Source organism: Diospyros lotus, chromosome 14, assembly GCF_014633365.1.
Source record: "Diospyros lotus cultivar Yz01 chromosome 14, ASM1463336v1, whole genome shotgun sequence".
NCBI lineage: Eukaryota > Viridiplantae > Streptophyta > Magnoliopsida > Ericales > Ebenaceae > Diospyros > Diospyros lotus.
Genome location: NC_068351.1, coordinates 2560018 through 2575026, shown reverse-complemented (window position 1 = coordinate 2575026; position 15009 = coordinate 2560018). Strand labels below are relative to the sequence as shown.

Below are 15009 nucleotides of genomic sequence, written 5' to 3'. Positions count from 1 at the left end.
ATAGCTCAAAAATATTTTATGACAGTTCGAAAATGAAAACTTTTCAAAAATGTCAAAAGAGCGTCTCGAAATATTTTCGTGCATTATCTCGCAAGGCCAAATGAGTACACAATAAAAATGACCTACATGTCTTTTGAGATTTGTTCCTTCTTATAGGCTTAGGTTAGGAAGGAGAAGACCACAATTGTGTCATATAGAGAGTTAGATCCCAACTCGAATTTTAGATCTGAAGGGGTGGTTTTAGAATTGGACTAGTCTCTGACCTAACCGTGATGGGCTCTGAGCCCAAGATAAGCCCAGGCCCATCAAGTCCATAAACAGCCTTATTCAGATTCTCATTCCATTTTCTCTTTCAAAGCCGTCTCTCTCTCCAGTCCACCGAGACGGCGCAGAGCGGTGAAAGTTGGTGAAACAGTCGACGGCAATGGTGGCCGCCACCTCCATCTCTCTATCTCTTTCAGCCGCCACTCGCCGCTCCGCCTCTTCCGGCACTGGATCGTGCTGTTCTTCGTTTCCTCCTCTTTCTCGTCGGCCGTCCAATCTCAGGTCAACCGCTACCGCTCTCCGAAAACCTAACCTTCGCATTTCGGCTTCTTCAATGAGCATCGAAGCCTCCGATGCAATCTCTCCAGTTTCCTTCCTGGATCGCAAAGAAAGTGGATTCCTTCACTTCGTCAAGTACCACGGCCTCGGTAACGACTTCATCCTGGTAAAGCGACGATCCTTGGCCCTGTTTGGTTGCATTTTCGAAGTTTTCGTTTTTGAGTTTCTTCTTCGTTTTCGCTGGATTCAGAATGGAAGCAACAGAAACTTCGGGTGCATCACTGTTGTCCTGTAGCTTTTGCAAAATTGACTTTTATTTTTTCTAGTAAAACTGTCTTATGAGAAGAAATTGATCGAAGAAGTTTCTAGAAATGGTTTACAAGATGCGTTCTCTGGTTTTCTGTAGTGGAAATGAAAATCAGGTTTGAGAAAAATAACCCAATGCAGTCCGAAACTACCATGCTTGGTTGCCTATGAAAAAGGAGAGAAATGGGAAATGCGAGTTTTGAGACATTTTTGAATTAGCACTCCAAAAGCATTACGCTTTTTCTTTTGATGCTGACAATCAAGTGTTTGCCTTTTTATTTTTTGCTGATTAGCTTAAGTTTGTATTTTATGTGAATCCTAATGTATCATTATGCAATGGATCACTCCTAATGTATCATTATTGTAAGCTGTTAATTTTTAGGTTGACAACCGTGATTCAATGGAGCCTAAAATTACCCCGGAGCAGGCAGTGAAGCTATGTGATCGGAATTTCGGGATTGGTGCTGATGGCGTGATCTTTGCTATGCTGGGAATCAACGGCACTGATTATAGCATGAGGATTTTCAATTCTGATGGTAGTGAACCCGAGGTAAGTGCTAATCTACAGTTTTTTATTTTGTGCTTTGTTATTAAGAAATTCTGATCAAGTATGTGCACAATTATAAGCAAGTTCTTCTACCAAATGAAATTGTTAAAACCGAGACTATGATCTCTCAAGAATCACTCAAGAACCTCACCGAATTCAAACCAACATTGAATACTGAAAGTAGATAATGAAAACAGAATTAAAAAGTGAGAAAATCAAACCAGATTGCAGCACGCAAGATATACCCTGGTTCATGCCATTTACATGGCACTACATCCAGCAATCCAAGAAGCAATCAATCCACTAGAAACAAATCAGAAACCAGTACAAGAATACCCCTCTTCCACACCACCTTGCCTCTCAAATACAATACTCTAATGAAGACAACAAGAACTAGAATCACACAGCTCTTACTCTCGCCACTCACTGTATCCGAACCCAAGGAATGAAAGATATGAATGACTGATGATGAAGACTGGCCTCTGCACCCTTCTATTTATAGACTAGGGGGGCGGAAATACCTAAGGGGAAATAACTAACTTTATAAAAGTCAAATCTACCCTTAATAAAACAATTAGTTACATTTATGTCCTATTAACTAACTACTGCCAAATCATCTTTATATCTTCCTGATTTCTTCGATAAATCCAGCATTCAATTACTTTAGGCAAAACAGTAACAGAAATAGATGCACGCTTTCACTACTTTTGATGTGGTCCAGATAATTAGAAAGTGCTCATGGGGCTTGACTCGAATATCATTTACTATTGTTCGCATTAGGTTGTTTGTTGGTCTAGTTTGTCATTTATTGTTCATGCGCTTGACATAATCGTGCTTGATTGTGTTAAGCTTGATTATTAGCTCTGATAGATGAAAATAGTGCTTTGATTAAACAGTGATTATCTTTTCTTGTAGATGTGTGGTAATGGAGTCCGGTGCTTTGCTAGATTTATTGCTGAGCTTGATAATTTACATGGAAGGCATAGGTATGGACAGTTATCAGTGTCTTTGTGGCAGTTGAAGAGATATTTTCTTTCTTTTTGTGCTTAGGTTGTGATTCTATAGCTTACAAATCCCCCTTCCCTTGTAGAAACTCGATAATTATTTTCAACATTCTTACACGGGATTCTTTTATCTCTTATTTTCCTCATCAATTAGAAAAATTTAATTAATTCGTTACTAAAAGTTTCATCTTTCATTGAGTCTGTTTCTCCTTAATTAGACACAGCAATGGCTTGTTGCATTAGAATGCTGAATATACTAGGACTCTTTGGGCATGAATCTGTGTACATTCCCAAAAAAATGTAGTTGAACATGGTCAGCCAATAAACTTTTGTACGTGCTTTGACATTCTCTCTGATTTTGCAGTTTCACAATACATACAGGTGCTGGTCTGATTGTTCCTGAAATTCAAGATGATGGAAAGGTAATTTCATCCCAGTCTATGGGAATTTATAAGAGTTCATCCTGATTTGTTGCTAGGAAAAATCTAATATTTTTCTAATTGCATGTAATGTAAGTCCTTTTTTTGATAATTTTTACTTTTTATTCATACATACGCATTTAGTTGAAGGCCCAAAACCTCATTCATGCATTTCCACACCCGAGTCCCTACTGTCGTATCACATACAGTTCCTTCCCTCATGTCCTCATGGTCATCAATCTACTCTGTTTGTGTTATTCCTTTTGACAATGCTGTCAACGCTGCTTGAAATTCCTCCAAAAGGCAGGACTTTGATAAAAAATTGGAATTTTTTTCTCTGTCATAATAAACCAGCTCTATATCATTTCTTGCACCATAAATAATATTTTCTGATACCTTGTTTATTGGATTTTGTAGGTCAGAGTTGATATGGGTGAACCAATATTGAAAGCTTCTGATGTCCCTACAAAACTTCCTGCAAATAAAGAACACTCTGTTGTAAAATCAGAACTTGATGTAGATGGAGTAACCTGGAATGTAACATGTGTTAGCATGGGAAACCCACATTGTGTCACATTTGGTGGAAAAGGAATACAGGTATGTGTTTTAGACAACTCTCTTACATCTTTTTGTGGAAGTTCATTTCTGTATTGAACTGTATTTTTCCTGATTATGACCTATTTTTATGTAAATTTGGATAATGCTAATTGCATAAAGAGGTATTGTCAAGGTCTTAATACACGTGTGGACTGTTAGGGAAGCGGTTAGCTAATTCCAGAAGGGGGTACATATGTAAATAAGCTTGGTGGCGGGAATGTATTCGCGGGATCCTATATATAAAGGACCTAAGCACATGTAAGGAACTATTGAGAATATTGAATTGAATCATTCTACCATTCTCTCTCTCATTTTTGTTTCCCTCTCTTTCTCTCAAATTCTCTCGACTCTCCCTCAATCTCTCCTTCTTACTCCCTCTGTTTCTATCATTCTTTAGGATTCTATGGAATTCTTCATCGAATTCTAGAGAGTTACCGTAAGATCTCTTAGGATCTGACAATTTGGTATTAGAGTAAGTCCAGGCCAAGGGTATTTGGTAGGTAGCAATGGAGGAAGGGACCTGAATGAAGAATTTGGAGTCGCAGGCACAACTAGGGGTGTTCGCGGTGCGGTTTGGCCGGTCTAAATCATTTGTAGCATGCCAAACTGCTAGTGCGATTTTTCAACTAAACCAAACCGCGGTTTGGTTTAGTGCGGTTTACCGCGGTTTAAAATGCTACTTAAAATCACTAAAAAAGATATTTAAAAATGGTAAATAAAGACACAAATATTGGTAAATAAAGACAATTAAATATAAATAAATAGGAGCAAAAAATAAAGACAAAATAGTATAAAAAATAAATAGGATGGGGCTGCCAATTATTAGATTTTTATAATAATAATTTTTTATTTATTTTCTTGGGTAGTTCGGTTTAAAACCAAACCGCCAACTGTCCAAACCGCAAACCGTGCGGTTCCGTGCGGTTTGGACAGAATCCAAACCGTTTTCGACCGCCAAAAAAAAAAAACCGTTCGGTTTGGCCGGTTTCCACGGTGCACCGGTTTTTTTGAACACCCCTAGGTACAACAATTCCATTCGATGGTGACTGATCTACAAGTTCAAATGGAAATTGCTAGGGATTGGATCCAATTGCAATCGTGAAGCGATCATGGGGATGGATCAAAAGATGGACACATCTCTAGGGGGTTTGGAGAGAAGGTTGGACAGGATTTGGAGCTCAAATCAAGGACTAACTGCAGAATTTTATAGTGATGTTTACATGCCAAAACCAAGTAAGTTTATTGCTTGATTTTTCCCTGAGAGAAAAGATAGAAACAGTTATGACTGGTCAGGGAGTAAGGAATGGGAATATTGGGCCCTCTTAAATTGAGGCTGCTCTGAGAGAAAAAAGGGGATATTGGAGTAGATCTAAGGCGAGAGGGACCAATTGTAGTTAATCAACAAGGGTTCCCTATGCCTAAATTAGAGATTCCCCTATTTGATGGGAGTAATCCCAGGCGGTGGGTGAGGAGATGTGAGCAAATGTTTGGCTGGCACATTGTTTCAAAGGAAGGTAGGGTAACACTAAGGGCTGCTTGCCTTAATGATGCGGGAGATGCCTGGTATCAAGGGTGGTCGTTGGTTAGAGGAGAATGTCCATGGGAGGAGTTTGTTGATAAACTGTGTGAGAGGATTGGAGATAGAAATAAAATGGACGTGGTGGAGGAATTCAATAAGCTCAGGCAAGAGGGGGGAGTACAAGTTTATCAAGCTTGATTTAAGGAGTTAAGGTCAATAATGGTCACCCTAAACCCCCATCTCTCTGAAGCTTGCTTTGTCTCCAGCTTCATGAGTGGGTTAAGTAAGGAGCTCAGACCTATGGTCAAGATGTTATGTTCGGAAACGGTGGACAAGCTACCTAGGATGCTAGGCTACAAAAGATTTTGATAGAAGCCATCATGAAAAAGCAGAGGTAGCAGAATAAGGGAGTCAATATAATAGGGCCTGCAGTACTAGTGGCGAAGGGGTACAGTAATGAGATAGTAAGGGTGAATTCGAGACAAAAGAGTATGAAGTAGCTGCACTTGTTAATTCCTCAACAGGTTAGAATGGGAGACTGATAGAACAAAGAAGGCAAGCAGGGCTCTGTTTCAGATGTGGTGACCGGTATGTCCCAGGACATCAATGCAAGAGGCAATTGCTCTTGCTAGAAGGGAAGGATGAAGAATTAGAAAAGGAAGAAGAGCGAGTAGAAGAAGTGATGGAAGTAGTAGGGGATGACAACAGAGAAATATCATTGCATGCCTTTAAAGGGCTAACAAACAATAAAATTATTAAAGTGGAAGGGAAGGTACAAGAGGGCAACTTGATGATCTTGATTGATAGTGGGAGCACCCACAGTTTCTTGGACGAGGGTACTGCTAAAAGGCTCCACTATAGGCTACGGGGACCCAACCTTTGACCGTGACAATTGCCAATGGCAACAAGGTGCTAAGCAAATCAACTTGCACTAGATTTTGCTAGCAAAAGAAAGGGGAGTTGTTCTAGGCTAACCTAAGGTTGCTTAAACTAGGGGGTTGTGATGTAGTACTTGGGGTGGATTGGATGAAATAGATGAGCCCTATTAGCTTTGATTTTAACCAGATGGAAGTAACGTTTGAAAAAAAGGGAAAAAAGTTAACCTTTATAGGCAGCCGGGAGAGTGGTACTTGCAAGATGATCACAGGGAGGAAACGTCAAAGATTGCTCAAGAGTAAATGGGCTCGACTAGCCCAATTATTTTATATCTAGACAGTGGAGGAAATGGAGGATGGAAGGGAATGAGAAGGGGAGTTGTAGATGGCCAACACTCCAGACCAGAGCAATTTGGAGGTACAATTCTTACACCAACTTAATATGCTTTTTTTGAGTATGAGAACCTATTTGTAGAACCTAACTCCCTACCTCCCAAAAGAGCCTTTGACCACTTAATTAACCTTAAACCTAACTCAAAACCTGTTAATGTGAGATCTTATATATACCCTCCACACCAAAAAATTGAGATTGAAAGAATGGTTAGGGACATGCTTCAACAGTCCCTAATCAGACATAGCCAAAGCCCTTACGCTTCCCTTGTCCTCCTTGTCAAGAAAAAGGATGGATCATGGCATTTTTTTGTTGACTATCGTCAACTCAATGCCTTGACCATAAAGGACAAATTTTCCGTCCCTATAATCGAAGACCTACTTGATGAACTAAAGAATGCTACCTACTTTTCCAAGTTAGACCTTCATTTAGGATATCATCAATTCGCATGAATTTTGATGAAATCCATAAGACTGCCTTTAGAACCCATTACAGCCATTATGAGTTCTTGGGCTGCCCAATGCCCCAACCATCTTTCAATCGCTCATGAACCATGTTTTTGAACCTTACCTACACCATTTTATTCTGGTTTTCTTTGATGATATTTTGATATACAATCCAACCTTTAGTTAACATTTGAAACATCTAAGGACTACATTTGAGGTTCTCAGAAATAACCAATTGTATATTAAGAAATCCAAATGTGCCTTCAATTGTATATTAAGAAATCCAAATGTGCCTTCGGTCAGAAGTAAGTAGAGTATTTGGGGCATGTTATCTCGGTTGCCAGGGTGAGTACAGATTCGAGAAAAGTGGTTGCTATGGTGGCTTGGCCAAGGGCTACTAACATTAAGGCCTTGAGGGGGGTTTTTGGGGCTGATGGGGTACCATAGGCGGTCTGTAAAGAATTATGGTATCATCTGCCAGCCTTTGACTAAGTTATTAAAAAATGAGAGATTTCATTGGGGGCTAGAGGTTGAGAAGGCATTTGAGCAATTGAAGGGGGCTATGAGCAAGGTTCCAATGCTTGGATTACTAGACTTCAATAAGCCATTCATACTAGAGACTGACATGTGTTGGGTGGGGGTGGGGCAGTGTTTGATGCAAGAAGGGAGACCATTGGCTTATCTTAGCTAGGCCTTGTCCCCTAAACATTTGGGGTTAAGTATATATGAAAAGGAGCTTTTGGCAATAATAATGGCGGTCGAGAGGTGGAGGTATTATTTGGAAGGAGGTCAATTCATAATTAGAACTGACTGTGAGAACCTTAAGTTATTACTACAACATAAGCTTCATACCCACTTTGTTAGCATTGATTCGCAACACTCTCTTTGACACTTGCACTCACCAAGATACAAATAGAATCTCTCAAATCCTCATAGCAACAAGAAATAACAAAACACAAAAATAACGGAGACAAAATAGAAATAAGAACACCACAAGAATTATCCTGGTTCTGTCTCAAATTGAGACCTACATCCAAACTGGCTTGGTCTTCACTTCTTCACTATCTTGAATAGGTTTGTTACATATGCTCTTGACTGAACTCTCACATAGCCCATATAACTTGAAAACTATAGAGTTCCTAAACAGAGTATACACAGCAATACCCGCCTCACTCTTCCACACACAACCAACACATACCCTTTCTCGCACAAGATAGAATTTCTGCACAAAGCATAAAATGAAGTGCCTCCTAAAGTTCGCTCCTGACCCCTATTTATAAGCCATAGGTGCGGGAGTTATACAACAGAAAAACTCCCCACAATTGACCGTTACATAACCAATCGGCCAGCTGTCCTTCTAGAAACAATCCTTCTAGAAGCCTTATCTAACCTTTAAGACATAACTTAAACAACACTAATTTTACATAACATTTCCTGATATCTAATTACACTAATCTAGTACCAATGTTCTAACACACCTCAAAAGGAAGGGAATGGCTAAACTTATGGGCCTAGACTACAACATATAGTATAAGAAAGGGAGAGAAAACGTTGCTGCTAATGCCTTGTCTAGGTGCCTAGAAGAAGGAGAATCGGCTGCCCTTATTGTTATCACCCTGATTGGTGTCGGGAAGTAGAGGTTAGCTATGAGGGAGATGATAAAATAAAGGAGTTATTGGAGCAATTGATTTTGAATCCTGATGGGAAGCTAGGGTATACATTGCATCAGGGGGTAATGACGTACAAAGGAAGAGTCATATCGGTGGAAGTGAGATATTGAGGAAGAAGATATTGACTTCCCTTCACGAGTCTCCATTGGGGGGGGGGGGGGACTTGGGAATTCAGAACACATATCATAAGGTGAAACAAATCTTTTACTGGCCTCATCTCAAACGATATGTTACCGAGTATGTAATGGTTTGTGACGTGTGCAGTAGATGCAGGTACGAAACCGTGGCCCAACCAGGTTTGCTACAGCCTTTACCCATAGGGGCGGAGCTAGTGTAGGCCCAGTTCGGGCCTTGACCAACAATTAATTTTGGCCTGCACTCAGGCCCGATATAAAATTTGGAAACCTTCCCTCAGTCCCTCTCTCGCTCAAGCGCCCCCTCACCCAGTCGCCCATCCCCCTACCTTTCTCCCTCTCTCTAGCTTCGCTCACTGTGGGTTGCAGGCTGCCTATCTCTCGCTCTCACTCGCTCCGGCCTCCATGCCATTGTCAGACGACTCGGATCGTCGCTAAGGTCGTTGACTCGCTCGCTCTCCTTGGTCGCTTGCCTCACTTAGATGCTCTTCCTTGCTGCCTCTCTTCGGCTCCGTCACTCGTTAGCGCCACATCTGCCTGGCGCTCTCGCCCTCGGTCGTCGCTCGCCCTCGTCAGTCGTCGGCTCTCCCCTCGAAAAAATTTAGCCCTCACTAAAAAATTTCTTGGCTTCGCCCCTACTTAGCCATACCTGCACAGGCTTGGGAAAGTATAAGCGTGGATTTTATTGAGGGTCTACCTAAGTTAGAAGGGAATGATTGCATGGTGGTTGATCGGTTCGCTAAGTTTGCACATTTCATTGGCCTAACCCACCCCTACTCAACCCAAGAAGTAGCTAGAACTTTCTTGGATCAAGTGATGAAGCTGCATGGGATTCCTAAGTCGATAATTTCAAATAGGGACAAGATCTTCACCAGCTTATTCTGGCAGGAATTGATGAAATCCTTAGGGGTAAAGCTTAAAATGTCTACAGTTTATCATCCTCAAACGGATGGTTAGAATGAAAGGGTTAACCAATGTGTGGAAGGCTACTTGAGATGTTTGTGTTTCTTGCATCCTAAAGGGTGGCATAAGTGGATCTCCCTGGCACAATAGTAGTACAATACCAGCCACCATGCATTTATCGAAGAGATCACCCTTCGAAGCATTATTTGGGTATCAGCCTCCACTACTTCTAGTAGTGGGATAGCACACCACAATGGCCATTGTAGAGGCATACTTGGAGAAGAGGCAAAGAGTTTTGCAACAGCTCAAGGAAGAGTTGGCATTGGCCCAAAACCTCATGAAGTAGTGCACTGATAGGAAGATGAGCGAAAGGGAGCTCAACGTGGGGGAAAGAGTATACCTAAAACTCGGGCCAACACACCTTAAGGCAATTGCTAAAGGTCAGGTGAGCAAACTAAGCCCTAGGTACTATGGACCTTATTTGATTGAAGCCAAGGTGGGAAGGGTGGCATATCAACTACAACTACCTAAGGGGTCTAGAATTCACCCGGTTTTTCGCGTCTCTTTCTCAAGAGATCAGGGGAAACACAACATGTGTCTTCCAACTTACCATAGTTGTCTATAGATGCAAATGTCACAGCAGAGCCCGGCTCTATGCTGGACTGGAGTGTATTATACAAGCATGGGGCTCCTATCATTCTAGTGTTGGTAAAGTGGTTGAACTTCCATCAAGACAAGAGCACCTGGGAATACTTGCTTGATTTGCTGAGGCAATTTCCCCAAGTAGCCAACCTACTTAGCATTCTTGAGGACAAGAATTGTCTCAAGCCGGGGGGGGGGGGATTTGTCACGGTCTTAATATGTAGAAGTAGAATATACCATGTAAAGGGGGTCTAGCATACATGTGTGGGCAATTAGGGAAGCGGTTAGCTAATTCTAGAAGGGGATACATATGTAAATAAGCTTGGTGGTAGGAATGTATTCGCGGGATCCTATATATAAAGGACCCCGAGCACATGTAAGGAACTATCAAGAATATTGAATTGAATCATTCTACCATTCTCTCTCTCATTTCTGTTTCCCTCTCTTTCTCTCAAATTCTCTCAACTCTCCCTCAATCTCTCCTTCTTTCTCCCTCTCCTCTGTTTCTATCATTCTTTAGGATCTGACATGTATATGCTTCAACTATTAGTTTATGCAAATGAGTATTTTATGAAAGGGTAGAGTTGGTATGTTTTACTTGGTGGTGTAATTATCTTAGTGAGATTCTCCTTGACATTGCAATTAGCTAATAATCTTTCCTAGTCTGCTGTTGTCAATGTCTTTAGTAATTAGAAACTGTTCCCTATTATTGAGTACAAAATAAAGAAGAACTAATGATGAATATGACTCTTGTTGGTGGTAATCTTATCCCTTTCGCATTTTTATCTTTCTAATTGCATTCAGCGTTTCTGCTCTAAGCAGAATTTGCAGGTTGATGAACTAAATTTGGCAGAAATTGGTCCAAAATTTGAGCATCATGAGATGTTCCCTTCCCGAACTAACACAGGTCAGATTTTGTCCGCTGCCTCCCATGTAATTTTGCATTTGAGGTCAGTTTCAGGAGCATGAAGTTGTAATTAGCTGCCCCCTTCTGTCATCTGTGTGTGTGAAGCCAACAGACTAATCCATTAAGTAAATGACCCATGAAAGTTACTGTACCTTTATCCCATGAATGCATCCTTAATCTTCTATATCTTAACTAAACTAAACTTGTTACTGTACCTTTATCCCATGAATGCATGCTTAATCTTCCATATCTTAACTAAACTTGTTATGCTAGAGGAATTTGGGTAATGAGTTTTTGGTTTCACTTTCCAGGAACATTTTCCTTGTATAGTTTTCATTATATCTCCAGTGCCTGTGTCACTCCATGATCCAGGAGTCCTAATTCCTAAATCAAAAAATGGAAACTGAATCTACCGTTTGATTTTGATATCAGTTGTCAAAAAAGGAAATACTGAAACTGAAAATACCGTTTGATTTTTTATTTTTATTTTTTAAATATAATTATGTTATTAGTAATTAATGATTGAATTCTTTTAGTATAATATATTATTTTATATTATCATTGTAATCATATTATTATAAGTAAAATTATAATATAAAATAAATATTATTTTTATATATACACAGAGAGAGAGAGAGAGAGAGAGAGAAGTTTTGGGCATTTCTGTTTTTGCCATTTTCTTGGACTTGGGTTTTTTTTTTTAAGGGTGTAAGTACAGGTTGGTTACAATATTAACTATGTGATGAAACATGACTATATTAATTATCTTTATTTATTTTCATCTCATGAAACTTTTCCATATAAAGATGGTGTTGAAACTTTATCTCATCATTCCCTTACTAGAGAGTTGCATCAAAATGAACATCTAGCATAAAATTTTGCTACATTGTTATTATGCATGGATTTGTATTGTCAATATGACTTTTAGAAGTCAATTGACATTATGAATATCATGCCACCAAGATTAACTTGATTAGAATAAGGTGCAGTCATTTTTTTAACAACAAACACAAATTTAAACATGGCTTTCAGTTTTCATGTTGAAATTTTGGAAATGAACAAATTTTTTTTAAACTAACACAAATTTAAAGAGGCATTAACCTTTTATATTTCTTTTGCTTGCTTTGGCATATTTGAGTATTTCTTGGACTGAATGACATGTGAAATAAAGAGTAGAAAGTAATGATTTTTTTTTTAACATTTTCTGGATGGAAATCCAATGCTAACTAAATTGAAGTTGCATGTTAACTTCATTGAGATCTTTTTAAAGATGATGATCATCATCGTCATCACAATCCTTAATCTGATTCAGCGGGGTTGGCTACATGAATTTAAGTTTCCCATATTCTCCATCAGTGATTATATTTTCTGTATGACCGTTATATCACGTGTCATATCTAAATATTTCTCATAAAGTAATTTTACAGTTTTCCTTTACCTCTTTTGCTACAAACTTCTTTAATTTCATCCACTGGCCTTACTTAGTAGAATATAAGTAAATGCTCAGGAAAACAAGTTGGTTTCCTAAATTCCTTCACTTGTAGGTGTTTTGTCTTTTTGGTTTGTTGCCACTCTGTTCTTACTTATTTAATATGGATCTACCGATCTAATATGGATCTCTTGCTTAGTTTTGATATTTACATAATATAATAGGTTACCTTTGTTAATCTTATGAGACTGTCTTGTACTGCTCTTTAAACCCTGAAGTATTGAAAACGTAATGTTAAGAGAATGATAATATAATTCTTCTAATTGAAGTTCATGCCCTTTTTTTTTGTTGGTACTGTTTTTCTAATTGCCTGTTTTGGTTTCATTATTTTCTGATTTTGCAGAATTTGTGCAAGTCTTCTCTCGTTCACACTTAAAAATGCGTGTTTGGGAGCGTGGGGCGGGTTAGTGCTTCTTACTTCTCAGTGCATTCATTATGCTGCTTAATAAATATTTTGAATCTAGACAAATTAACATTTCTGTCACACACAGCCATGTTCACACATATTCCCATTGTCGTTGGAAGTCAGATGCTTTTCTGTTGGTTAATGCTGAAGCTTTTGCCGTGCTGTTGTAGGAGCAACTCTAGCCTGTGGAACTGGAGCTTGTGCAGTTGTTGTTGCCGCAGTTCTTGAAGGTCGGGCTGCAAGGGTGAGTTTTGGATGAACCATGGCATTCATGCATAAAAGTCAGCGTGTAGGTCTAAGAGAAATGAAACCATCCCTTGTGTTAAAGTTTGCATTTCAAGCAAGCAATATTCTTGCACCTGCTTCTCTAGGTTCTCTTCATGGATGATTCTGTGCCCATCCAATTTTTCAATTTAGCATTGCCTTTGGTTATTGATAGTTGTTTCATACCCTAATGCACAAAGAGAGAAAAGGGAAAAGGGGGAAAAAAACCAAAAAGAAAAAAGAAATTATACATTTTCCTCTAGGTTCCGGGCTCCTTTCTTTGGCTTTCTGTTGCCTGCTTTTCAGATTTCCTTAGCCTGGCTTTCTTTTTTGTGATAACAGAGATGTACTGTTGATTTGCCTGGAGGGCCATTGGATATTGAGTGGAATGAGGAAGACAACCGTGTGTATATGACAGGCCCAGCTGAGGTAGTGTTCTATGGATCAGTGCCTCTATAATAGCTTCCTCAAAGCCTTGACAAAGGAAGGAAATTGATATGTCACCTGAATTTTGTATAAACTAAAACATGTATGTTTGTTTGCTTAGATTGACTAGAGGTAGTGCTCCGTTATGATTTTTGGCCTTTAGAATCTTAGATACTCTTTGAATTGTGAAAGGATATGAGGATTTGTTTGAACTAATGCCTTCTGGCCCTTAGATTATCATGCCATTCCTTAAACACCTGGTAATGTAAGTGGATTTAATGATTTCTGTTGATCGGTATGGTCTTTAATTCTCTCTATTGTTCTTGATTTGCGTTATTTACTTTTTTCTATTAATTGTTAAGGGTTATAGGAGCAGGATTTCACTAGGTTGAGTTTATCATCTCAATATAAATGGCAATGGAATGAATATAGACTTAAGGACCCTTTCCTCCATCTTTGTCCTACATCCCTTCTTATGCTTGTATTCGCTCGTTGGCTAACATGTTTCTTTTTTCTTTTTCTTTTTTGTAAATAAGAATTTTATTAAACAAAAAATTATAAAAGTGCCCACATTTTTATGTTCATATCGAACATCACAATAAATGACTAACAAGCACACAAAGAAAGGTCCTCTAAGCAAAGGAACAAAAAAAAAAAAAAAAAATTATACAATTTATGTACAATAATTAGAGGATATTTTTAAAAGATTGCACAGAAATGTTAACTTGTAATTATTATCAGGCAAATTTTTTAAAAAATTTAAAGGTTTTTTATGTGAGTGTCAATATTGGTAATATAGACACTCGATTATTCATCTAAAAAATTTGAGAAAGGCACGACTAAATTTTATAACTACTAATATATGTTTATGCCCAAGCATTAAAGTGGCATATTCACATGTGTGTTAATATTTGTGATGTTTACGATGTTTAATTAACATATTTAGTTCTCTTTTATTATCTCTGTCAAGTAATAATTATCCAGTAGAGATTTGTCCTTATTTAATTTATATAAAATTAAAAAAGATCCATTATAATATTTTTTGTAACCTTTTTTATTGCTTTGTAGCTAATATTTCAAATTTATTCTTAATTAAAATCAAGCATTTAACAATTTTCAAAACGGAGATGGAAAAAAAATAATAAAAAGATAAAACAGTAAAATAAGAAAAAGGGAATATAATAATGACAATGTTTGTAATTATGCTTAAAAAAAATAAAATGATAATTATTATTATTATTATATACTGTTCTAGCATGAATATTTCATGATCATATTATAAAATGAAATTATTAAAAGCCAAACTTAATGCTTAAATTAACTTGTAAGGTAAATAAAAAAAATATATATTTATTAAATATATATTGCGAGTTATGGGTTGAGACCTATATACTATCATTCTATTTATACTTGATTAAGAATTTTTTCTTTTCATCTATACCCTATTTGTTAAATAAAATTTTACGTTTATACTGACTTTAAATGAATCAAATTTATCAAATATTAATTGATTGGATACAA

The 15009-nt window shown here is 38.1% G+C and overlaps 1 protein-coding gene across 1 annotated transcript; it reads left to right on the top strand.

The window, feature by feature from the left end:
- Nucleotides 1-335: 335 nt before the first annotated feature.
- On the top strand, nt 336-13780 carry LOC127790459 (diaminopimelate epimerase, chloroplastic). Its single transcript, XM_052319987.1, has 9 exons — nt 336-709; nt 1232-1399; nt 2312-2382; nt 2765-2822; nt 3237-3416; nt 10819-10903; nt 12736-12795; nt 12969-13042; nt 13405-13780. Exons 1-9 carry the CDS (start codon nt 425-427, stop codon nt 13519-13521), a joined length of 1098 nt encoding a protein of 365 aa, XP_052175947.1. The 5' UTR covers nt 336-424; the 3' UTR covers nt 13522-13780.
- Nucleotides 13781-15009: the final 1229 nt, after the last annotated feature.